This window comes from Heteronotia binoei, chromosome 5 (genome assembly GCF_032191835.1).
Source record: "Heteronotia binoei isolate CCM8104 ecotype False Entrance Well chromosome 5, APGP_CSIRO_Hbin_v1, whole genome shotgun sequence".
NCBI classification, from domain to species: domain Eukaryota; kingdom Metazoa; phylum Chordata; class Lepidosauria; order Squamata; family Gekkonidae; genus Heteronotia; species Heteronotia binoei.
Genome location: NC_083227.1, coordinates 85,620,028 through 85,647,202, shown reverse-complemented (window position 1 = coordinate 85,647,202; position 27,175 = coordinate 85,620,028). Strand labels below are relative to the sequence as shown.

At 40.7% G+C, this 27,175-nt stretch overlaps 1 protein-coding gene across 1 annotated transcript; it reads right to left on the bottom strand.

Annotated features, from left to right (window-relative positions):
• Positions 1 to 475: 475 nt before the first annotated feature.
• ASB14 (ankyrin repeat and SOCS box containing 14) lies at positions 476 to 26,724 on the bottom strand. Its single transcript, XM_060239733.1, has 9 exons — positions 26,531 to 26,724; positions 9,133 to 9,183; positions 8,101 to 8,237; positions 7,850 to 8,008; positions 6,615 to 6,860; positions 3,911 to 4,082; positions 3,038 to 3,578; positions 2,388 to 2,541; positions 476 to 803 (listed from the first exon to the last, which is right to left on the bottom strand). The coding sequence occupies exons 1-9, from the start codon at positions 26,650 to 26,652 to the stop codon at positions 625 to 627; spliced, it is 1,761 nt and encodes a 586-aa protein (XP_060095716.1). The 5' UTR covers positions 26,653 to 26,724; the 3' UTR covers positions 476 to 624.
• Positions 26,725 to 27,175: the final 451 nt, after the last annotated feature.

Genomic DNA, 27,175 nt, shown 5'->3' with positions numbered 1-27,175 from the left:
TGCAATACCCTAAACAACTGATGGATCTGCAGATCAAAGCTACTTTGAGACAATGGAATATAAAGTAAATGTTTGATTTCGAACAGACTATATCAGCTAGAGGACTGCTACAGATGATTGTATCTCCCGTCCAGGAAAGAAAGGACAGTGATGGCCACTTGTAAGAGGCTTTATTTGCAAGTTTTGCCACTTTCTCCATCCCTCTGCAGCTCCCTGTATCCCCTCCCCACCAAATGCTGAGGAGGATCTGAAACACTGCATAATGAGACAGGACAAAAATCACCATCCTTCATTCTTGTGGGAGTGTGTGCTCAGTTTACATAACTACCATTGGAAATGGTGTAAAAATCCTTTCATTTTGTGCAGCAATCATCCCCCCCCTTTCATGTGCAAGGGGGGGTATAGGCAAGGAAAGTGGCAACATCCCTTCCAGGAACTTTGTTCTTCATTGACATCTGGGATTATTATGAGCTTGTTCTGCAACAGGTTTTGTTTTATTACCCAGTGAATTTTTAAGCTACTTGTGCGTACATTACATAAAAAAACAGTCAATACTATATAGAGAAAACAATTACATAATATATATGTTAGTTTTGGTTAATATCTTAAACTTATGATCTTGAATTAGTAATTGCCTTTCAGATTTCCTTCTCCATAGAGATCATATTCCTTATAGAGTATATAATCTTTCAAGCGATTTGGTAGTGGCAGAAATGTCAGGAAGACAGGACAACGTAGGCGCAAACGTCCTAAGCACTTCCGGATTTTCAAACGGCAAAGATGTTTCAAGGGTCGGACGTTTGCTTAAAATGAAGAAATATAACAATATAAGGGATTTTTACTTTTTGGCCTAATCTTGAAACTTCTGCTTCAGACAAAATGTACACCTAGTTCTAGTCACACATTAGTCCAGAAAACCTCTGCTTGTATGGCTGTGTAGAGAATCCTACATTTTAACAGTTCTCATCTCAGAAGTCTGATGATATAAAAATTCTACTTGTCCGAAGCTTTCAGAACAAAAAAAGTTCATGGCATGATTCAAGGGAAAGCAAGAAGATTATTTTTGAGTTAATGTTTTAACAAGCATTTTACAATCTGAATTGCTGCTTTAAGAACTAAACAAATGGTAGGAATCTCTTTTCTATTAATGGACAACATTTATTTATATTTCACCTTTCCACAGTGTCCAAGGCAGATTATAAAATACAAACATACACAACTGAAAACTTGTTAAATGCACTACAAAATTCTTCTTTTGTAGAATAACCTTAGCTAGATAGTTGATTCTTTTGACTCTCTCAAGGAGCTCTGCAAAGTGAAGCAGGACTCACCACATAAATCCCATTCTTAAACAGATCATTTAACCGTGGGAGTATTCTGCTTAAACGCCAGAGCTGCATGTTTGGTACAGGATTGCACATCTAGCACCTAACGAAGATTAAGTATAGCTTTCCACTAAGAAAGTGAATGGAATGGGTCTTCCTGTGATTAACACAGTGAAAGATTCTTCTGGAAATAGAAGCACATTTTCAGATCCACCTCCTTGTCAGAGCTTATACTGATTTATCTAAGCTTGGTGGATTGAATATGGGTCCCTTTCCCCCTATGTATGTGATCTATGCTGCCCCAGTTGATAGCGTTATTTCTTCACTATAAACACATGATTACTCCAGGAGTTCATGTCACCTCCAGTACAAATACAATGTACTTTTACAGCTGATTACAATAACTAATGAACAATGCTGCTTCAAACGGAATAAAAAGACACTAAGCAGTTTTACTGGAGTAAAACAAAATGCCGGCAAAACTCAGGGTTGAATCTCATCATGCACGCACACCATTAGATCAGTTCTCCTGTGGTATTCTTTTAGCTCCACCTCCCAAGCTGCTCCTGGGGGGCTTCCCTATTCTCCATGAGCAGCATTTTTGTCTGTAGCAGGGAGAATTTTGGTCTAACAGGAGGTCGGGAAGCCACACGGAAGTTTCTGCCTAGTTTTTTGGCGATTCTGACAGTTAATATTTTGTTTTGAATTTTGCTTATGGGAAGAAGAACAGCTAATGGGAAGGAGAAAAACTAACTTAGAGAAGCCAACAATAACTCATATTTGTCTGAAGAATACAGATGGACAAACTTTTTTCTGTATCTTACAATATACTGGTAATTTTATTGTAGATAGCCTATGTTATATGATATCATTGAGTGCTTCCCATCTAACCCCAGATCAATTATAGAAATAATTATGGCTTTGAATTATCAGACCCAAATATGCTGGACCCTTTCAGCCACATTAGTCAGTTGTTTCAAAGCTAGACTAAAGGTGAGGATGTTGGTGACTGGAGGACTATAAAACAAGTATTTATACAGCATAATTACACTTGATACTTACTCAAAATGGTATTGATTTCTGGCCAGAATTTTTGCTCTTGAAGAACATCCTGAAGTTTAGAACAGAGTCTTATACGATCCACATAATCTAGCATCACGCGTACTATTTTTCCAGAGAGGTGCTTTAACCATGCTACAGTTATCACTTCACAGAACTGAAAGAAAAATAAAAGTTTTCTTAAGTCTACAGAATTCAGTATTTTATATTATGTGGATTCTCCTAGAGAACAAATCCAATGCACCCTGAGTCTAATCTGCGAAGCAAAATTCATGTAGTGAAAGTGCCATTTAGTAAAACTATCAAAACATTAAATTGTGGGAAGCTGTTGCCGTTTACTTTTCAAGGGTGTATCATTTTTCAAAGACAGATGTTACAAAAAATGTGGACAGTTCATAATCCTGTTTCCTTTGCAACACAAATAGTAGCCTGGGTTTTTGTTTTTTACAAGAGAATAGAGCAGATGGGGCTACTCAGCCCTTCTGTCGGCCTGCCAGTGTTTACCCTGTAACTGCACCCTTTATGTTATTTGGAAGGTTTCATCCCACTAGTCAAGCTTGGTTCTGGTTTTTGAGGAAAAATGGCAACACAGCTGGGGGGGGAAGCAAATGGCTGAGTATGGAAGAGGTAATACACCCATTTGGAATACTAACCATATTGTCTTTAATAACTGTAGAGGTCCATCCTTCAAACATGTACTGGGAATTCTTGTCTCCATGAGAACAGTCAAAGCAACGGTCCACATCGTACCCATAATTCAGTAACATTCTTAACATGACTTCATCTTTCAGTGTGTACTGCAGAGCCGATGGGAAATGTGTTGTATTAACCCTGCAGTAGTAGTTCACGTTGGCCCCATGGCGAAGAAGGAGGCTCACAAGCTCATAGTTGCCCATTCTTAAGGCCACCTGGAGAGAGTTAACAGGGTCTTGGTTGGGTAAGGCTCCAGCTTCTAGTAGCAGCCGAGCAGAGTTAATATCCCCATTTGAGACAGCAAAATACAAAGCTGATTTCCTTTCATCATCGTAACCTTTGCGGACTCTCTGATGCAACATGAAATTGGCATCGAATCCATATTTGAGAAGGAACTCAAGGCACTGAGGATGGCCTCCTGCGGCTGCTGAGTGAACTGGACTGATTCCACTCTCCTTTATGGCAGAGTAATCTGTCACAGGAACCAAGATTTGTAAAAGTCTAGGGAGGAGCAAAGTAAAACCATAATTCATCAGCAAATATACAGTTGGATTGTGCTTACACAAAGGAATTCTAGTTTGTTCATACTAATTACATCAAATTTGTAGATTATATAACAGTAGAATGACCAGCAAACAGTTGTGTGTCACTGGGATACTTGAGGTAATCTGGCAAGCTATTTATCAGCAAGGCATTGTTGATTTCTTAACATATATGGCAAATTGCAAGACTGACTAAATTACTACCAAGACTTCCCTTTTTGTTCTGCTACCTCCCCCCCCCCCCATCAATTTATATTCGCAAAGAAACTGAGTTCACATTTTCTAACTCACAATAAGTGTCCTCTATAAGCAGCTCTGTGGATGGGCAGATGACCTGAATGCTTTGGTACATTGGCATCAGCCCCATAATCTAGGAGAAGCGAGACAGAGTCTGGATTTCCTCCTCCAGCAGCTTCAAATAATATGGATGCAGAATCTGATGCCTGGGAAAGAACATTGGCGCCTAAGAGGAAAACAGTGGCATTAAATAAATATACCCTGTGAGGTGACATGAAAGTTCTGCTGCACAGTGAATTCCAGCTCTTTTATAAAGAGCTTTGGTGGTGTAAATTGAATTTTTTTCCATTGGAAAATCTTTGCAGTTAAATCTGTAATAGAATATTGCAGGATGACTGATATTTTTCAGTTGGTATACATCTGCAAATGATACATGACTAGTTTCAAGGAGGCCTCAAATAATATTTTCTCTGTGTCATTTGATTTCATATTGGAAAACTCTTTTGATCTACCTTTGTCTGACAGAAGGAATCCTAGACATTTAAAATCCTGGATTACAACAGAAAGTGAATGCACCCTTTTTTAAGAACAATCCTATAATATCAATATATCTAATTCTCAATATGGCCCTATCTATGGATACTTAAATCTAGGAAACTGGGGCATGAGCATACAAGACACATCTTTCAACAAACCTGGAAAAGCCCTAAGCATACTGAAAAATCAGAAATCCTTAAAAAAACATTTTTAATGTTAACCCCCTCCCCAATAATAAAACACTGCCCGCTGCTTAAAAATGCCTCAGTAGCCACTGCTAGGCAACCACAATAGTATTCCCAGCATTAAAACTTTTTGTTAGCAAAAGGCAGAGGGAGGGGGGAAAGTCCTCTCCAGAGCTGTTTTATCCATCCATCCCATCCTCCCAAAGTGGGCTTTTAGGCCTGGCAGTAACTACTAAGTAACTCGCTACCATATGACTTCCTTACTCACTACCATTCAACAGCATTCACCACACAAAAGCCAGTGTTGTGTAATGGTTAGAGTTTCAGCTAGAATTTGGTAAACCAAAGTTTGAATCCCTACTCTGTCATGGAATCCGACTGGGTCACCTTGGGTCAGTCATACTGTGACAGAAATTCTGAAACTTGCTCAGGCTCAAGAGTGCCTGCTAGAGTGTCTGGGATCTTGGACCCCTAGAAATTCCATTAGAATGAGCCACTAACTTCCGTTTCACACTGGACCCTCCTGGCAGACTTAATCCTTTTTGGACTATGGATAATCCAGTTTGGACCAAATCATCTATTTGTCATGGAAGTTCATAGTCATTTTTGGGCGTTTGATGGAGGTGGGACCAATACTCCCTTAACTGTGAGCTAGCTCACACCAATACTCCATCAACTGTGAGCTAGCTCACACCAATACTCCATCAACTGTGAGCTAGCTCACACTAACTCAGCTTAGAGGGAACACTGGGTGGGAGGGACTATATTGTTTATTACTCTGATTTGTAAAAGTAGCCTCACACAAAATTTGCCCGAGACTGGAGAAGTTAAGTTTGTCATTCTCAGAAAGGCTGTCTTAGGTCCACTTAGCACAAATATCTGTGCATTTCGGATTTTCACTTGTCTTCAGTTTTCAGTCCACAGGAGGTTTGTGAGGAATTAATAACCCCTTCAATTTCTTGTTACCACACATGCTCTGAGGAGCCTGCTACAGCATAGGTAATGTGATCATCTTAGTTCAACTGTATTATTTTTTATTTGAATACCTCTATGCTGTTTTTGCTGTTTGCTTGCCTGTATTTTGTTTTGCCCCTTTCCCACCTCCTTTTTGAATCCAACCACCTTTTCCTTTTTCCTCCCTCTCTCTTACAATAAATATTTTTATAAAGACAGTTTTTGGCTTCACTATTTCTCTGGGTTATTCCTCTTAATCTTTACCCCCTGTATAAGTCCTAACAGGTTGGTTATAAGGTGTTTTGTTATTGCTCTAATACTGTGCTAGAAGACTACCTTCTCATTGGGTAAATCTAGGTATTCTCAGGTGGCCCTAAGGGATGGCTGCTGGTTACTAAGGTACTTTTCAGGAAACCCTTGGTCTGAGGGAGCTTCCCAGTGAGGAAATGCACCATTTCCCCCTTTCTACCATAAAACATGCATTTACATCTTAACCTACAGCACAAGGTTGCTTTAAAGATAAGATGAAGGAGAGGAGAATGATCTCAGCTGCTTTGGGTCTCCATTGTGGAGGAAGGTAGGGTATAAAGGAAGTAAAACAATAAATATAGCTGAAGATGGGAAGCCAATAAAAGGGAGGTAAGTTGGTATGTGGCAAGGAGAGAAGGAAACAAGGAAAGGGAGCGATTATATGGAGAGCTGTCAGGAGGAGGGAAATAGGAAATAGTGTGGGGAAGGATATTCAAGGGGATTGTGAAATGCCCCTCCCCAAATCCTTGAGGGTTCTCTACCATGCAGCTGGGCCCGGCACTATGCAATGTGGTCAGAATTTTCCCCAGCAGGGAAAACCAGGAGGAGGAAAGGGGGCAGAGCTGAAGTCAGGAAGGCAGATAAAAGTAGCTTGACTGGTGGATGGGAAAGAAGTAGGAAAAGTGGAAAGACAGCTTTCAGGGAAAGAAAAGAGGAAATAGTGGGAGGGAACAATGCAATGCATCTTGCAAGTCATCTACTTGTACTGGTCTAACAACCAGCAACTCAGAATGTTCCAAATTAAGGCTCAGGTATGCATTGCACTTTCTCACCTTTGTGCAGTAAGATTTCCAGAATTTCTGTATGCCCATTCTGTGCTGCCAGTGCTAGAGGAGTAAGGCCATATGAACTCCGTGGATCAGGATCTGCTTTAGACCAAAGCAGAAATTCCACCATGCCTTTTCTGCCAAGCTTGGCTGCCTCATGTAAAGCTGTCCTCTTGTTGACACACTGCAGATTGACGTTGGCACCAAATTGAATCAGCAAGGAGGCAATTTCATAGGAGTCATGTTGAACAGCTGTGAAAAAGTAGATTGGAAAGACCAGCATTTAAATGATTTGTTGAAAAGATATTTAAATGAGATACCTCTTCTGACTATGAAACCACACCAGGATACACTTTTGCTTATCTGTCTATCATGTTATTTATATACAGGAAAAGGTCATATAGCACCGCAAAGGGCTAAAGTTAGAACCAGGCTACTGGCCTCTTTGATTTACCACTTACTGCCATAGGACCTTCCTACTTGTACAGGGCTCTCCAGAGACCCCCAAACTCCCTTGGTCTTTTGTTTCTCTTTGGCAAGATAAAAGGGAAAAATAACCACCCAAATGAAGGGCAGCATGTATCAGCTTGAACAGGGCTGGAGACATGAGAGGAAGCTACTGGTGAGGATTGTTCTTAATAGGTGATCGGCAGACCTGACCCAGAGAAAGTGGGGTGGATCCAGTCATTACTGCTCCCTTAGCTGGAAGAAAGTCAATTTCACATTTTGCTGAGAAGAATGGCTCGACCCACCATAGGATTTTGAATATAAAAGAACATTTAAATTAAAAAAAAATGTTTTATATTGCTCTGAGCCCTGCAATAGCAGGGATTGGTTGATTCATAGACCAGACAGACAGACAGACAGCTAGACAGACAGATACACTTTACACTGTCAGGTTGGTTGGCAGCCAAAAAAGTCCAACCTGACCAAGCACTGCAAAGTTATCTGGGACAGACTCCAGGAAACCTAATTATATCAAGCTCTCCTTTGCAGAAGGACAGGCTCCTTCTGGTCAGTAGAACCCCAATAATATTGTCAACTAACCCCTTTAGAAGCACCCAGTTCCAGAGAGGCACATGACTGAGCTCCAATCCCAGTATGCAAGTAGGCAAACCAGTGAGATGCTTGGGAAAGTCTTCTGGCTCAATTCCACGCATGCCATTTGTGCAACATTATTTTATCCTAAATCTGTTCACTCTGGAAACAAGAATAGATTTAAACTGTATAACGTTGCTTACCTATAAATAAAGGAGAGTCTCCATCTTCATTCTTAATATTAGGATTACAGCCATTGAGTAGCAGAAAATGGACATTTTCCACAAGACATTTATCCACTGCTACGAAGAGAGGTGTCTCTCCTTTCACATTTGTCTGTTGCCATACAGTGGGGTCTGAAGCTGAAAGATGATCCCGAGAAAGGGACAACTGTTTCAACACCAAGGTGGGTTTAATAAATAAGAAATAAAAATACAAAAACTGAGGGATTTACCTTTCAGAGTTATTTCTAGGATACGTTTGTTCAGTTGGGCTGCAGCTTCATGTAAAGGAAGGCAGCCGTGTTCATCTTGTTCCTGAAAAGCAGAACTGTGGCTTATCAACTTAAGCAAAGTCTCTTCTTCACCTGTTAAGTGCACAAAATTTTAAAATAAGACAGTTAAGATAACTCTACGCATTGTTAAACCTAATAAACTTGGCAGGTTCACACTTTTATATGAACTGCTTGATCCCTCATCACTTATGTGCTTAATATAGTGTTCCTAACTGGCCCTTTCCCCCACTGATGCAACTATTTCCCCCCTGCTTTGGCTGGTTATCAGATAAGCTTTATGTATTATTATATTTTAAAAATGGAGGGAGTAGTAAATAAAAAAAAAATTGTTTAGTGTCTTTAAGGCAATGGAACTTGCCATGTTGTACCACCGCAGGCCTAACTTTGCAGTCAATTAAATTTCATTTTCAACCCAGTCCTTTTTGTATTTCTAAAGCATCTTCTGTAAAGACTACTGCTGTTTTTGATTGCCTTTTCTGCTTCTCTTCCCACCTTTTATTTTCTCAGCCAGTTAGAAATAAATGAGAAAGGCACGGGGGAGAGGAAAGAGAGCACCCAGAGGTTCTACTTTTTTACTGTTCAGTTTTGAACCTGGCCATGTGGCTCCATTCATTGACCCCACTGAGCTCTACCTACTGATCCCTCCCTGGGCCACAGTGCCCAATGCAGACTTTGACTCTTGTTGGGACTTGCCCTTTTAAAATATTTGTGTCTTCCAGGAGGAGGCAACACTAACTCAGTGCAACTGATTAATTTAAGCTGATTGGTACAAGCAGGGCTTTTTTTGAACAGGAACACACAGAAACACAGTTCCAGCTGGCTCGGTGTCAGGGATGTGGCCTAATATGCAAATGAGTTCCTGTTGGGTTTTTGTTTTTTTTTTACAAAAAGAGCCCTGGGTACAAGATCTGAGTGATATGTGTCTGAAACCCCACAAAACGAGAGAGAATCCAAAACAGATACTTAACTGTCCTAATGGCAGTGATTATCTTTCTGTGATTTGCACTTGTGGCAAAATGAGATCTAAATTGAGAACAAATGATAATTAGAATTAACCATTAAAAATTACACACACACCCCATTATAAATCCAATGTACAAAAATTGATAAAAGTGGAAAAATTGATCATATTTTCCAGTGAGGAAGGCTTTTTACAGTGCTCAGAATACAGCTAGTGATGTTTATATTTATTGATGGTTGATATCTTGATTCTGGTTATATAAGGAATAGGGTGGCCATAATATCTGCAGGCCAGCCAGGGACACCTTGAGGGGGGAAAGGAATGTGTGTGTGTGCGCGCTCTGTGCGCACGCCGCCGGAAACAGGAAGTGACATCACTTCCTGTGACATCATTTCCCTGCGCCACCTGCCGGAAACAGGAAGTGACATCACTTCCTGTGACATCATTTCCCCCCGCGCCACCTGCCGGAAGCAGGAAGTGACATCACTTCCTGTGACATCATTTCCCCCAAATGCCACTGCCGGAAACAGGAAGTGACTTCACAGCACTTCCTGTGACGTCCCCAAAAATCCCCCAAATATCACCGCCGGAAACACCAAGATTATTTATAGAGAGGGAAAGGGGGAAATAAAGTTAAATAAAACTCTTTTTTTACTTTTTTCAAAGTGAGAAGACTAGAGAGAACGGGTTCCACGCTGAGAAGCCAGTCAGATTCCAGTGAGATTCCAGTGAGACTGTGCTGCATAATGCAGCCTATTTATTGTGTCCTATTTGCTCTGTTGGCTCTATCTGCGCCACCTTCATCACTTTCGGGGTGTGGATCCCCCAGTGGGGTGGGCTCCCGACTCCCTCCGCCGGCTGTTTCTGATAGCCCTGCGCCCCCTCTTTCATTTGATATGTGTTCCGTGCAGGTGCCACCCTCCCGCCGGGAGATGCCGCAAAATGAGCCCCCTTGAGGCTTATGGCGGCAGGGCTCGGGGGAAGTGAGCTAGACTGCTGTTCTTTTGAGGGGTTATAGAGTGTTTCGAGCCCGTCCCTGTGGCATTGGTCCCATCGTTGTGGGACCCAGGGGGCCGGCGCAGCGGCCCGCCGAAGCAGCCTGTCACTAATAACACAAGTCGAGATGCAGGACAGGAACCCGGAAGTGACCGACAGGCTGTTTCAGTGGGCCGCTGCCCCGGCCCCCTGGGTCCCACAACGATGGGACCGATGCCACAGGGACGGGCTCAAAACACTCTATAACCCCTCAAAAGAACAGCAGTCTAGCTCGCTTCCCCCGAGCCCTGCCAAATAGTAAGCCTCTAAGTTAGGTAAGCTCAATCCACCCTGTTTTGTTGGTTGAGTCATTAACTTAAGTTGAAATCTTGGTCTTTTATGTGACCATATGAATTTGGAAAAGAGGTTTTGTCTGTCTTTGAATTCTTTAGGTGAAATATAACATGGTAAATTATAAAATAAAAATAAATATCTAGGTAGTACAAAAGTTTTGTTCATATCAAGGTTAGATTAAGCTTACCCTATTGTTCTACATTTGATTTGATAGAGCAATCTAGCGGCTTATAATTTACTGCATGAAGATCTTGTAGGTTCAATGGTATTTGAATACCCAAGTGTTGGAAAGATTTTTGAACCCATTTAAAAGGAAAAGCATTTAATAATTCTAATTTGGAGGTTGGCATCAAAAAAATAGGGTATAATTCAGATTTCGTATAGTTGATAGTAAAACCAGACACCGCACTAAATTTTTTGACTTGATGAAGTAATGAGGTAACCGACTGAAAGGGGTTGGTTAAATAAAACGCAGCATCGTCTGCAAAAAGACTTAATTTATATTCCTCCTTTCCTATTTGAATGCCACTTATTAAATTATCATTTCGTATAGCAAAGGCCAATGGTTCTATTGAAAGTGCAAATAAGATGGGTGATAAGGGACATCCTTGCCTTGTACCCCTGTGTAAATTAAAATCATTTGATCTATAATTATTTATATAAATTTGTGCTTTTGGCTTGGCATATAAAGATTCGATGGAGGTTAAAAATTTTGGACCAAAGCCCATATGCTGTAGTAAAGTAAGTAAATAAGGAACCTCCACCTTATCAAACGCTTTCTCTGCGTCAATGGCCAAAAGAATTGACTCCACTTTTTTTTGCTTTTCCAGAAAAATTAAATGTAAAGTTTTACGAATATTGTCAGTAAGAGTTCTTGTAGGAATAAACCCTGACTGATCGCTATGTATGTAATTTGCAATGATTTTATTCAGTCTATTGGCCATTATAGCTGAGAAGATTTTAAAATCATTATTTAAAACTGATATCCGTCTGTCCTTCCCAGGTTTGGGTATTACTGTAATTCTGGCCTCTGACCACATAGTAGGCATAATTCCTTTGACCATAACCGAATTACATGTTTGTACTAAAGGGATTACTAACACAGATTCAAATTTCTTATAAAACTCAATGGGAATACCATCCCTACCTGGGGCTTTATTGTTTTTGATGTGTTTTAAAGTTTCAGATAATTCAAATTGTGTTATATCTTGTTCCAGAAATGAAAAGTGTTCAGGAGATATTTTGATATTATATTTTATAGAGTTGAGATATTCTTTAATTTTATTTCGGTCTGGATTCTCTGATTTATAAAGCTGTTGGTAAAAGTTATGAAATATCTGAATTATCTCTTTAGATTTAGTGACCAGATGTCCTTGATGGTTACGCATGTTATGAATAAGGTGGGATACCTTTCTTTGTATGGTCCTTTGTTTAATTAACCTTATAGATTTTGGCGTTTTTGTAAAATATTTTTGATTAAGTATCATTAAATTTTTTTTGTACTTGGGAAGTATCTAATAAGTCTAGTTTTTTACGTTCCTGTTCTAATGTCCTTAATAGTTTTTTCCCACCTTTTTTAGTGTATTGACGTTCCAAGTGTTTAATTTTACTGGTGATTTCTACTAATAATGATTGCCTCTCTTTTTTATAGGTGGATGCAATTGCTATTAACTGCCCTCTTACGACCGCTTTGAATGCATCCCATAACGTTTCCTGCGATACATCTTTAGTCGAATTGAATTTAAAATATTCCTGTATTGCTGCTGTTACTTTTTTACATATCAATTCATCTTGTAGCAATAATTTGTTTAATTTCCAGTGATATCCCTGGTTGTCATCATTTTGAGTAGAAAGTGTCCCTGTAACCCATGAATGGTCTGAGATTATGTGTGGTCCTATAACTGCTTCTTGTATCTGATTAGCTATCCTTTTACTTACTAGGAGATAATCTATTATTGTATGAATTTGGTGTACACTAGAGTAATAAGTGTACTGTTTTACTTCAGGGTTTAAAAAACGCCAAATGTCTACCAAATTAAATGAATCTATTATGTTTAATAAATCTGTAGATTTTGCTACCTTTTCTCCTGATTTGTGTGTTCTGTCCAGTTAGGGGTCCATTATATAATTCAGATCTGCACCAATTATGGTTTCCCCAACCTGAAATTCTGCTAAGAGGTTAAGAGTTGTCTTAATAAAGTTTTTCTGATTTACATTTGGGGCATACAAAGATGCTATTGTTAATGGCTGGCCATCCAACTCTCCTCTAACAAAAATATAATGACCCCTAGGATCAGATTTTATTTTTGGCAATGAAAAGGTACTGATTTTGAAAACAAAATTGCTACACCCCTGGATTTTGACATCCCTGCAGCCAAATAACTTTGAGCAAACCAATTTGAAGATAACAGTTTTCCGTTAGCATTTTTTAGATGTGTCTCCTGAAGACATACTATATTTGCCCTATCTCTCTGCATAGTGTTAAGGAGCCGTTTGCATTTTACAATGTTGTTAAGTTCCAGCTAAGAAGTTTATACATATGTGCCATCTTTTAAGTTAGTTAGGAGTTTTCAATGGTGTTAAAACTCAACACAACTTAACAAAAAAAAGAAAAAAAACCCTCTGAACGTGATTCTCCTAAATAGGGAAGCTTTTCAGAAACTCTTCCCTTTACAAAGGAAAGAGAAAGAAAGCTATTACAGTGCTTTCTTGTCTGAAAAGAACAGGTTGCTCACTTACTAACCACGGGAGGCGTAGTTTATTTTATCACTTATAGGGAGTCACAAAACTCTCTCCCTAACTAAAAAAACCTTCCTATTAAACCAGGGAAGCTAAGCACCCTTCAAGTAACGATAAAACACGAAATAAACCATTCTCCCCTTCCCTCTCTGAAGTTTTAAAGCAGGCTAGTTTATATATCACTATATAAATGAATAAGTTCTAAATTTTAGTTTCAGAGTTTTTTCAACTTATTTAGTCCTGTCACATAAGTATAGTTAGGCTATACCCAAAAATTGGTAAGTAAAATGGCTATATTCTTGTGGCACTATTTTGTTTAACATACAGACCTGGATTTCATTGACCAATCTAAAAAATCATATATACTATCATATAACAAATTCACTAACAAATTAGAACTAGGACGTTAGTATATAGCATAAGAAACATTAAAACATTTTTCGTAAAGTGGAAATGAAATTTCCTCAATCACAAAATAAATTCCTTAGACAAACATTCTTCAGACTCATGAACCAAAAACATTCCTGAGTGCTCAATTGATTTTCACTGTCAAATATTCAACTCAACACATGTGCACTGTTTGTTTGCACAGGTTTTCATTCAGCCTTAGTTCCCTTGTGAACTGTTATTCAAACATTATAAATGAGATTTCATCAACCTATAGTAAATTCTTAAACATCAACAGTATTCAAATTCATTAACTTTATAACCATTAAATTCCAAATTAATTTGCCATCAAATGTCAATCAAGAACTATTTTAAAGTTATATAATAAAAGACCAAAATTTCATTAACTATACCTCTTAATTACAGTATTTTCACCAGCTCTAATTCATAACAATAGTATTAAGAAGATTAAAATTACTCTAAAAAAACTTAAAAAAAACTTTAAAAGGCTTAAATTGCATTAAGGTATATATAAAAAAAACTTCTGTAACTCAGTCTATATTAAAGTCATTTAAATTAATCAGAAGGCTATAGCCATATTAATAGAATTAATGTTATACAGTTCAACCCAACAGATGTGCACTATTTGTTTGCACAAGTTTTCTTTCATCTTTAGTTACCTTGTGAAATATTATTCAAAAGTTATAAATGAAATTTCATTAACCTATAGTAAATTCCTAAATACCAACAGTATTCAAATTCATTAATTTTATAACCATTAAATATTGAATTAATTTTACTTCATATATCAATCAAGACCTATTTTAAGATTATAAAATACAGGGAACAAAATTTCATTAGCTATAGTTCTTAATTACAATATTTTCATCAGCTCTAAGTCATAATAATAATAGTAATAAGTTTAAAAACACTCTAAAAGATTTTAAACAACTTAAGCTACAGTAAGGCATAGAAGAGCTTCTGTAACTCTATCTATGTTAAACTAATTTAAACCAGTCAGAAGGCTGTTGCCATATTCTTGCATTCTTGTATGTCATTAGTTCAAATTGCTGCAGGGGTTTGCTGGTCCTCTAACACCGGTAAAAAGGCGCGCAAGTCTTCTTCTTCCCTTTTTGACAGTTTTATGTTAAGGTTATCTAGAAGCAATTTTCCTGTCTCCACGTCCGATGTTTTGAATAACGTGCCTCCTTTGTAGACCAAAATGTCAGAAACTGGGCTCCATCGGAATCTTATGTTTTCGTTATACAGCTTAGTGGCAAAGAATTTCAGCCCAAGGTCTTCCAACAACCTCCATGCCTGAGTAGGGAGTTGAATCTGGATTTTCTGGGCCCAACACTTTATTCTGCAATTCAAGCAGAACAATAGCAACCAAGGATAAAACACTGAGTCTCACTAGTGGTTTCTAGGGTTGCCAAGGCCCTCGCAGCCTCTGGTGGGAGACTGTTTTTGCGCACGCTTTGTGCATATGGTGCAATGACGTCACTCAGATGTTATGACATTGTGCTGGCAATGTCGCACACCGGCCACTCTAGGAGCCTCTGGGAAAACTCTATGGTTTTCCTGGACACTCTAACAATTTGGGAGGAAAATCTTTGTGTTTGTGTCCTTTAGAAAGTTTATATCTGTGGACTTCCAGGGGAGGAAAATGTTGAGCTGAGCTGCTTCTCATAACGGGAGCAGGCTGGAACTTCTGTTCAGGGTAGTGGAAGGCAATTTAATGCCTACTCCCTACTTTTCTCAGTCAGAATTAGTCCAAGATATGCACAGGGAACTTGGCTAAAAGGGAGTCCCGGGGGAGGCTCCTTTGAGGCTTTGAGGGGTCTCCGGGAAGAGTTGCATTTTCATCATCTGCAGAAGTTTTCAGAGTCATTTATTTGACATAAACTCGACAGGATCCTAACCTTCTTGGACACTGCTAAACATCTAAAGCATTGCAAGACCAGTGGGAACTTGGATAATTGGAAGAAAAGGTACAGATTACTATCTTTCATTCTGGAATTATTTACAGCTTAATCAAACAAATTTAAAAGGTGGGAAAGGAAAATCTGGAAAGTTTGGAAGAAGAGGGGAGGAAGAGGTGAAATTTGGACTTTATAAATATAAAGGACAGGGTTAAAAAGTGCTAAAAAGTGGAAAGGAATTTATTGTTTAGTCTACTTGCGGTTTTGAAAAAAAGAGCACCATCGTCACATGGCACAGACCTGCAGCACATTCAAGCAAGACAGGAAGTACGTCAAGTATCGTGAGATCTCCTTACCAGTGTGAATGAGACTTCGTGAGACTTCATGGCAACAAAAGCAGGAAGTAGTGGAAGGAAAATCTACTCTAGGAATATATACCATTGAGAAACATCGGCGGCCATTGCTGGGAGGTCAAAATAAAAACAATGTTTTTAAAGAATTTGGGACATTAAAAATTATTGGAGTTAACTGAGAAGAGGGTAAGAAGTTAAATACTATTGGTCATATTATTGGTGTGGACCTCAGATGTTTTTAAAAAGGGAAAAAATTGTAAGGAGCAGTAAAAAGTTGTGACCGCCATTTTGGAAGATTTAAAAACTTTAAAAATAAATATCTTGACTTTGGGAGCTCCGAGGATGGCGAAATTGGGCTTGTTATAAAGGGCAAGTCCTACTCTTTTGAATCTGATAGTCGAATTGGAAATTGGTGAGGTCCAAATTTTCGTTGTATTTTAAATGTCTGAACACAAGCAGCCCCGTACAAGGGCTACTTCATTGGAAAAAATGCAGGACCAATTAGAGGCAATGGAGGCCAGAATGATGAAAGGGGTGAGAGAGATGATAAATGAATTGAAAAAAAATGATTGCACAGATTAAAAAATATATGGAAGATCTCAGAAAGGAAACATCTAAGAAAGTGCAGGAGGTAGAAGGCAGAATGAAAGTATATGATTCCACCTTGTTGAAAATGCAAGAAAAAGTGACAATCCATGACTGCAAATTGATGGAGACTCAGATACGTCTGAGAGGAGTACCTGAGAAGGAGGATGGTGATTTAAAAGAATATATAATAAAAATAAAATATTATAATAAAATATTATAATAAAAATAATTGCAGAATTTTTAGAGGAAGACCCTGAAGAGACTAAAAATATGTATGACTATATGTATAGAGTGAACTCACTTTATGCCAAGAAAAACAATTTACCAAGAGATGTCATAAGATATATGACAAAGGAAATGGTGGGAAGGATCACGAGTAAAAACTTTGAAAAGACATCGATAGTGGGAGGCAGTAGAGTGAGAATCATGAAGGAGCTGCCAAGGCCAGTGATAAATGATAGAAGAACATATAAAAAGTTTACAGAAAAATTGAGAGACAATGGAATGAGGTTTAGATGGATAATACCTGAAGGCTTGAGCTTTGAACTCCAGGGAAAAAGAATCACAATTACAAATGCACAGGATATGCGTAGATTTTTTGAAGAAAATAAAGAATTTGCACCATGATGGATTACAAATTATTGTCTTGGAATGTAAATGGACTAAATTCACCACAAAAAAGAAGGGCAACATTTCATTGGATTAAGAAACAAAACTGTAATATAATTTGTTTGCAAGAAGTGCATATCAAACAAAAGAATTATACATTTTTAGGGAACAAACAATTGGGAGTGGAATTTTTTTCATTGGCTAAATAGAAGAAAAGGGGAGTGTTTTTTTATATTAAACAAGAATTGGAGCCAAAATTAGTATTTAAAGATAAAGATGGAAGAGTTGAAGCAGTAGAGACAAATTAGATGGGAAAAAATATTGTTATTGGGACTTTATGTGCCTAATGGTGCAAAGGATGTTTTTTTAAAGACATTATACAACAGCTTGATGAATTGACCTATGGCCAAGTTTTGATAATGGGAGATTTTAATGGAACAAATCTCATTGGACAGGTGGGGAGGGGAAAAAAACAATAATAAAGAAGGAAAATTGCCAAAGTCTTTTTTTGAACTGGTTAAACAAGAAAATTTGGAAGATATATGGAGGAAATTTAACCTGAAGTTTGGGACTATACTTTTTTTTCTGCAAGACACAAAACTTTTTCTAGAATTTACATGTTGTGGGGAACTAAAGATTTAGGTCTTATAACAAGGAAAATAGAGATTTTACCTAAAATTGGTGCCGATCATAACCTAATAATGTGGAATACAAAATTGTCCAAGAAGGTGAGAAGATGGAGATTGAATGAAGAATTGCTACAGAATAAAGAAACAGTGACATACCTAGAAAATGAAACTAAAGCTTTTTTCCAAGTGAATGACAAAGAGGATATTGACTTTCAGACGGTCTGGGATGCCTATAAAGCAGTAATGAGAGGAATGTTGATTACTTTGAATAATAAAGATAAGAGAGGAAAAGAAAAACAGTTGTTGGACGTTCAAAATGAAATAAAGAAAAAGGAAGGGGAGTTGAGAAAAAGGCCAGGGAAAAAGAACATTTTAAGGGAAATTACAATATTACAAACTCAATTGAGACATTTATTAAATACAGAAGTGGAATGGAGTTTGAAAAGACTTCAGCAGAAATCCCTCGAGGGAGCAAATAAACCAGGAAAGTATTTGGCTTGGCAATTGAAGAAAAAGAGAGAAAATAGAATTATTAACAGAATTGTGGTAGATGGAAGAGAAGTGGTTACTCAAGAGGGAATAAAAAGAGAATTTTTTAAGTACTATGCCAAATTGTTTAAAGGTGTTAAAATAAAGAAAGAGAAGATGGATGAGTATTTACAAAAGATAAAAATAGAGCCCTTAACTGAAAATATGCGAAAAGTTTTGAATGACCCAATTGAAAAAATAGAAATTGAAGCAGCAATTAATGCAATGAAGAATGGAAGAGCAGCTGGGCCTGATGGATATACAGCTAAATATTTTAAAACTTTTAAAGATGAGTTAATACCAAAATTGCAGAAGTTGATGAATATGATAAGAATAAAAGGGAAAGTACCAAACACATGGAAAGAAGCTGTTTCGTTGATACCTAAGGAAGATAGAGATGTCACGAATGTAAAAAAAATTACAGATGAATTTCACTATTAAATAATGACTATAAAATAATGACTATAAAACATTTGATAAACTTTATAAAGGAAGATCAAGCAGGGTTTCTTCCCAAAAGACAAATAAGAGACAATATTAGAACTGTTGTAGAATATTATGAAAGACATCCAGAAAAAAAGTAGCATTATTCTTTGCAGATGCAGAGAAAGCATTTGATAATTTAAATTGGGACTTTATGTCTGCAGTAATGGAAAAAATGGAGCTGGGTGAAAACTTTATAAGAATGATAAAATCAATATATTCTGAACAAAGTGCAAGGTTGTGTATAAACACAGATCTTACAGAAGATATGAGAATTAGCAAAGGAAAATCTCAGAATTTGTGTGGGCTGGGAAGAAACCAAGGATTAAAATGAAAATTTTGAGATGCAAAAGAAAGAGGTGGTTTTCAACTGCCGAATTTAAAATTATATCAGGAAGCAGTTTGTTTAGTGTGGATGAAAGAATGGATAGCATTGTTAAACAGAAAACTTTTAGTGTTGGAAGGTCACGGAAATAAATTTGGCTGGCACGCATATTTGTATTATGGAAAAAAGAAGATGGACGTTTTTTTCTCTCACCATTATATAAGAAACAATTTGTTAAATACATGGATTAAATACAAGAAATATGGAGATGAGAGAAGACCGTTATGGATAGTGCCAGCTGAAGTAATAAAAATAATGGCTGAGATAGGCGAAGAAAAGTGGTTGTCATATAATCAATTATTAAAAGTGGCAAAATAGAACTGAAAACTGCTGAAGAGTTGAATCATAAATATGATTGGTTTCAAATGCAACAAATAAAGAGCTTAATAGAGAATGATATTAAAACTGACGGAATAAGGAAAGAGCAAACAGAATTGGAAAAAGTTCTCCTTAGGAGCTTTTTAGGCTCCTTAGAAAGCTTGAGAGTCATGGAGTAAAAGGACAGGTCCTCTTGTGGATCAAAAACTGGCTGAGTAATAGGAAGCAGAGAGTGAGTATAAATGGGCAGTCTTCGCAGTGGAGGACGGTAAGCAGCGGGGTGCCGCAGGGCTCGGTATTGGGTCCCATGCTCTTTAACTTGTTTATAAATGATTTAGAGTTGGGAATGAGCCGTGAAGTGGCCAAGTTTGCGGATGACACTAAATTGTTCAGGGTGGTGAGAACCAGAGAGGATTGTGAGGAACTCCAAAGGGATCTGTTGAGGCTGGGTGAGTGGGCATCAACGTGGCTGATGTGGTTCAATGTAGCCAAGTGCAAAGTAATGCACATTGGGGCCAAGAATCCCAGCTACAAATACAAGTTGATGGGGTGTGAACTGGCAGAGACTGACCAAGAAAGAGATCTTGGGGTCGTGGTAGATAACTCACTGAAAATGTCAAGACAGTGTGTGTTTGCAATAAAAAAGGCCAATGCCATGCTGGGAATTATTAGGAAGGGAATTGAAAATAAATCAGACAGTATCATAATGGGCCAAGAATCCCAGCTACAAATACAAGTTGATGGGGTGTGAACTGGCAGAGACTGACCAAGAAAGAGATCTTGGGGTCGTGGTAGATAACTCACTGAAAATGTCAAGACAGTGTGCGTTTGCAATAAAAAAGGCCAATGCCATGCTGGGAATTATTAGGAAGGGAATTGAAAATAAATCAGACAGTATCATAATGCCCCTGTATAAATCGATGGTGTGGTCTCATTTGGATTATTGTGCGCAGTTCTGGTCGCCGCACCTCAAAAAGGATATTATAGCATTGGAGAAAGTCCAGAAAAGGGCAACTAGAATGATTAAAGGGCTGGAACACTTTCCCTATGAAGAAAGGTTGAAACACTTGGGACTCTTTAGCTTGGAGAAACATCGACTGCGGGGTGACATGATAGAGGTTTACAAGATAATGCATGGGATGGAGAAAGTAGAGAAAGAAGTACTTTTCTCCCTTTCTCACAATACAAGAACTCGTGGGCATTCGATGAAATTGCTGAGCAGACAGGTTAAAACGGATAAAAGGAAGTACTTCTTCACCCAAAGGGTGATTAACATGTGGGTGGTGGCGGCCACAAGCATAGCCAGCTTCAAGAGGGGTTTAGATAAAAATATGGAGCAGAGGTCCATCAGTGGCTATTAGGCACAGTGTGTGTGTATATATAATTTTTTTTTTGCCACTTGTGTGATACAGAGTGTTGGACTGGATGGGCCATTGGCCTGATCTAACATGGCTTCTCTTATGTTCTTATGTTCTGCTTGGAGACAATGATAAATTAATTTCAAAAGTATATAAATTACTTTTACAATGGTCTACAGAAGATGAAGTAGTGAAATTGCAAATGATTAAATGGGCAATTAATGTAAATAAGGAACTACAGATGGAAACTTGGGAATATTTGTGGAAGAACTCTATGAAACTTTCAACATGTCAAAGTATTAAAGAAGACTGTTTTAAGATTATGTATAGATGGTATATAACTCCTAAAAATTGGCAAAGATGAATAATAAGATGCCAGACAGATGTTGGAAATGTAAAAAACATGAAGGTTCTTTCTACCATATGTGGTGGACTTGCGAAAGAGCTAAAATGTTTTGGCAGATGATTCAACAAGAGATTTCTAAGATCTTGGGATATGAGTTTAACAAAGTTGCAGAGACTTTTCTGTTGGGACTACAAATGGAAAAATTTCCAAAAGAAGATAGAATTTTAATCTGGTACTTACTCTCAGCCGCTAGGACATTGCATGCGCAGCTGTGGAAGCAAGAAAAAATACCAGAGAAATGGGATTGGATTATAAAAGTTATGACATGAGTGAAATGGACAAATTAACAAGAATATTAAGAGACTATGATTTGGAAGTTTTTAAGACGGAATGGAAAAAGTTTAGAAAAAGAGTGGAAAATAAAAGGACATTGGACAATCTTTGATAATGATTAAGTTTTAAAAAGAAGAATATACATTTTTGTTTTAATAGTTAAGGGTACCTTTAAATATTTGCATTTTAAGTAAATAACACCGGCGGGGGTCAAGTAACGGGGGGGAGGGGTGGGTAGAAAGTAATATATGGGGTAGATAAAAGATGTAAGATATAGATTTATTACCATATGTTACAAATAAAATTGTTTTAATCCGAGAAAGTTTATATCTCTGCTACCTAATCTTAAATAGGCACACACAGCCTGGCCTGACATGGCTTGGTCCAACAAGGTCTCATTTATGTCAGTTCCAGGCCTCATAACAAATGAGTCTGGCACCCCTAGTCTAAAGGCACCTACTGTTAAAGCTAATCAGAGAGACAGTCTAGAAAATATATATCAGTTGTCCTGAGCTTCTTAGAAGTCAAATAGAACACATGTGTCAGAAATTAATGAAACAAAATCCAGTGGCAACTTTAAGATCAACAGAGTTTAATTCTGGGTATAAACTTTTCGTGCGCACACAGACTTCTTGAGATATATTGAAACAGACTTCCTCAAGCCTTCCATATAGATTGTGAGGGTAGTTTAGTTGCCAGGAAGGTCTAGAGTCAAGAAGCATATGTAACTATTTTATTTATTTATTTATTTACTTACTTACTTATTTTAAATTTCTATCCTGCCCTCTCTGCAAGCGAACTCACGGCGGCTAGCAACATTCATATTTACAAGTTAAAACTAATAAAATATAGTTACAATTTAAAACCATTACGTGGTGCTGTACCACTGCAATATGTGAGTTCTTCTTTTCTGATGGTGATCACATAGTAGCTCTATAATGATGTGGGGTGGCAGTCCTCTCCCGGCTAGATATCAAAGGCCTGTTGGAACAGTTCAGTCTTGCAGGCCCTGCGGAAAGTAGAAAGATCCCACAGGGCCCTTATGACCTCCGGGAGAGCATTCCACAGTTCTGGTGCTGCCACCGAGAAGGCCCTAGCCCGTGTTGAATGCAGCCTAGTCTCCTTTGGTCCAGGGATGGACAGTAGATTTTTTTGTCCCTGAACACAGTGCTCTCTGGGGAACATGCGGAGAAAGGCGGTTCCATAGATTGACAGGCCCCTGACCATTAGGGTGACCATAATGTCTGAAGGCCAGCCAGGGACACGTTGGGGGGGGGGAAGGTAGGGGTGCGCGCGCGTGAAGCGTGCGCGCCGCCGGAAACAGGAAGTGACGTCACTTCCGGTGACGGCACTTCCGGTGACGTCATGCCACCACAAGAAACAGGAAGTGACATCACTTCCTGTGACATCATTTCCCCGCGTCACCTGCCGGAAATGGGAAGTGACATCACTTCCTGTGACATCATTTCCCCCAAATGACATCATTTCCCCCAAATGCCACTGCCGGAAACAGGAAGTGACTTCACAGCACTTCCTGTGACATCCCCAAAAATCCCCCAAATATCACCGCCGGAAACAATTTTGTTCTGAAATCCTGTATATACTTCATCAGTATATGGGATAAGGCACTTTCTCAACTGTGCTGCATAATGCAGCCTATTTATTTTGTCCTTATTTTGGCACGCCGAAGCAGCCTGTCACTAATAACACAGGTCGAGATGCAGGACAGGAACCCGGAAGTGACCGACAGGCTGCTTCAGCGTGCCGCTGCGCCGGCCCCCTGGGCCCCACAATGATTTTTTTTTTTTTTTTTTTAGAGAAGCCATGTTGGATCAGGCCAACGGCCCATCAAGTCCAACACTCTGTGTCACACAGTGGCAAAAAATGTTATATACACACATACACTGTGGCTAATAGCCACTGATGGACCTGTGCTCCATACACTGTGGCTAATAGCCACTGATGGACCTGTGCTCCATACACTGTGGCTAATAGCCACTGATGGACCTGTGCTCCATATTTTTATCTAAACCCGATGCCACAGGGACGGGCTCGAAACACTCTATAACCCCTCAAAAGAACAGCAGTCTAGCTCGCTTCCCCCGAGCCCTGCCGCCATAAGCCTCAAGGGGGCTCATTTTGCGGCATCTCCCGGCGGGAGGGTGGCACCCGCACGGGACACATATCAAATGAAAGAGGGGGCGCAGGGCTATCAGAAACAGCCGGCGGAGGGAGTCGCGAGACCACCCCACTGGGGGATCCACACCCCGAAAGTGATGAAGGTGGCGCAGACAGAGCCAACAGAGCCAACAGGACAAAATAAATAGGCTGCATTATGCAGCACAGTTGAGAAAGTGCCTTATCCCATATACTGATGAAGTAAATACAGGATCTGAGAACAAAATTGCACCAGAAGACACAAACACAAAGCTCCCTTACACTGAATCAGTGCTTGGGTCCACCAAAGTCAGTATTATCTACTCCAGTCACAAACACAAAGCTCCCTTACACTGAATCAGTGCTTGGGTCCACCAAAGTCAGTATTGTCACATAAGAACATAAGAGAAGCCCTGTTGGATCAGGCCAGTGGCCCCTCCAGTCCAACACTCTGCGTCACATAAGAACATAAGAGAAGCCCTGTTGCATCAGGCCAGTGGCCCCTCCAGTCCAACACTCTGTGTCACATAAGAACAAAAGAGAAGCCCTGTTGCATCAGGCCAGTGGCCCCTCCAGTCCAACACTCTGTGTCACATAAAAATATAAGAGAAGCCCTGTTGCATCAGGCCAGTGGCCCCTCCAGTCCAACACTCTGTGTCACATAAGAACATAAGAGAAGCCCTGTTGGATCAGGCCAGTGGCCCCTCCAGTCCAACACTCTGTGTCACATAAGAACATAAGGAGGGAAGGAAGGGAGGAGGGAGGGAAGGGAAGGGAAGGGGAGGGGAGGGGAGGGAAGGAAGGAAGGAAGGAAGGAAGGAAGGAAGGAAGGAAGGAAGGAAGGAAGGAAGGAAGGAAGGAAGGAAGGAAGGAAGGAAGGAAGGAAGGGGGAGGGAGGGAAGGAAGGGGGGAGGGAGGGAGGGACGGAAGGAAGGAAGGAAGGAAGGAAGGGGGGAGGGAGGGAGGGAAGGAAGGAAGAAAGAAAGGAAGGAAGGGAGGAGGGAGGGAAGGAAGGAAGGAAGGGAAGGGAGTGAGGGAAGGAAGGGAGGGAAGGAAGGAAGGAAGAAAGGAAGGAAGGGAGGAGGGAGGGAAGGAAGGAAGGAAGGGAAGGGAGTGAGGGAAGGAAGGAAGGAAGGAAGGAAGGAAGGAAGGAAGGAAGGAAGGAAGGAAGGAAGAAAGGAAGGGAGGGAGGGAGGAGGGAGGGAAGAAAGGAAGGCCGCCCCCCGCCCCCCCCCGCTTTCGGCCCCCTTACCTGCTTCCAGGGCGGCGGAGAGTCCAGCGGCGGCGGCGGCGAGTCCTGCGGCGGCGGCCTCGCGGCGAGGGAGGGAGGGAGCTGCCGGCGCTGGCCTCTGGAGGCCTCCAGGGACCAGCACCGGGCCTCTCCGCTACCGGCGCTGGCCTCTGGAGGCCTCCAGGGACCAGCGCCGGCTGCTCTGCGGCCTCTCCGCGGCCTCCGCTGGCCCCTGGAGGCCCTCCAGAGACTCTGGAGGGCCTCCAGGGACCAGCGGAGGCCGCGGGGAGGCCTTCGCTGGTCGGCGCTGGTCCCGGAAGGCCTTCCAGAGGCTCTGGAAGGCCTTCCGAGACCAGCGCCGGGTGCTCCGCGGCCTCCCCGCGGCCTCCGCTGGTCCCTGGAGGCCCTCAGAGACTCTGGAGGGCCTTCCAGGGACCAGCGGAGGGCCGCGGGGAGGCCTTCGCTGGTCGGCGCTGGTCCCGGAAGGCCTTCCAGAGGCTCTGGAAGGCCTTCCGGGACCAGCGCCGGGTGCTCCGCGGCGTCCCCGCGGCCTCCGCTGGTCCCAGAGACTCCAGAGACTCTGGAGGGCCTCCAGGGACCAGCGGAGGCCGCGGGGAGGCCTTCGCTGGTCGGCGCTGGTCCCGGAAGGCCCTCCAGAGTCTCTGGAAGGCCTTCCGGGACCAGCGCCGGCTGCTCCGCGGCCTCTCCGCGGCCTCCGCTGGTCCCTGGAGGCCCTCCAGAGACTCTGGAGGGCTTCCAGCGACCAGCGGAGGCCGCGGAGAGGCCTCCGCCACCGCTGCCGGCCCCGCGCGCGGGCGGGGAAGGCGGCGAGGGAGGGAGGGAGCGTCCCTGCGCGTGCGCAGGGGCGCTCCCTCCCTCACTCGCCGCCTTCCCCGCCGGCGCCCGCGGCCCACCGCCTCCGGGGCTGGCTAAACCGGGACCTTTAATGGTCCCGGTATAGGCAGCCCGGGAGCCGGGATTGGGTGGCCAGAACCGGGAATGTCCCGGGAGACCGGGACGGTCTCGCCACCCTACTGACCATAGAGGGCTTTAAAGGTCAATACCAACACCTTGAAACGGACTCAGAACACAATAGGTAGCCAGTGCAGCCCTTTCAGCACTGGCTGAATGTGCTCCCATCAAAGGAGCCCCATTAACAGCTGTGCCGCAGTGCTCTGCACTAGCTGTAGTTTGCGAGTCAGCATCAAGGGTAGCCCCATGTAGAGAGCATTACAGTGATCTATTCTCGAGGTGACCATAGCATGGATCACCATTGCTAAGTCGTCATGCTCCAGGAAAGGGGCCAACTGCTGCACCCGCCGAAGTTGAAAAAAGGCGGATCTGGTAGTGGCTGCTACCTGGGCCTCCGGATCTGCAGATGGTTTTTTTCTGACTATAAGTATAACTGTAATTATAGGTAGACTATAAGTATGACTATAAGTATAACTAGGCTATATTAAAGCAGTTGGTAAAACCTGTAGACAGCAGCAAATTAGCATACAAATAAAAGAGTTAAGTTGCGTGTGGATTATTTCCCACACTATTAGGATCGTCTGCCCTGGCCAAAACACAGATGACTTCAAACGCCTCACCAAACATATAAAACTGAGAAAAATACACATAGCGGACAGTTCACAGCAGCTAGTTCCAGAGTTTGAAAGGTCTTTCTTATCCAAATGTTTCATAGCCAACATTGTCAGAAAGATGTCCATACCTGTTGTTCTCTGCTGTGGTCACCGTCTCATTCTTATGCACATCCTGCAAACTTTGTTGAATGACATATTGAGTAGAAATGTCATCATCAAGATCATCGTATGCATTTGCAGTGTGGTACATGTTAAAACCACATGGCTCAGCACACTAAACCAGATGGGAATAAATAACTGTCCTATGCCTGGAATCCAAGTTCTTCTAGTTTTCGAGAAATTCCAGTAGCTAGTTGACAGAAAGAAATATTTAATGGTAAATCAATCTGGGTTACAATTTACAGTAAAAAAAGTGAGACATACATGTTTTAATAAAGAAAACAATAATAAACTGTCATATTGTATTTTTAGGCAACAAAAGCAGAGATTTAAACAATAGTTAATATATTGAATATTTTAGCTTCATTTTGGTTGCCCACTCAATGACAGGTATGTCTTATTGTAGGAAAAATGATGATGACGATGACAACTTAACTTATGCGGACCCTGACATTAGCAAGTCCAACAATTACATCATGATGGAAAATATCAAAATTCCATGTAAAACTGAATAAAACCTGGCAGGACAGGTTAAATACATTTATTTATATCTTCACAAATTATTATTCATCTTTCTTTTACTTTTAACTTAGTAAAGCAATAAATGCAAGGTT

Excerpts from the sequence above, each read along its gene's own strand:
- ASB14 (XM_060239733.1), bottom strand. The coding sequence starts at position 26,652 with ATGTACCACACTGCAAATGCATACGATGATCTTGATGATGACATTTCT. Across the intron at positions 9,184-26,530 it reads ACCACAGCAGAGAACAACAG|ATCTCATTTTGCCACAAGTG; the intron begins GTATGGACATCT and ends TTCTCAATTTAG. Across the intron at positions 804-2,387 it reads AGAAATCAATACCATTTTGA|CAAACGTCCGACCCTTGAAA; the intron begins GTAAGTATCAAG and ends CTTCATTTTAAG.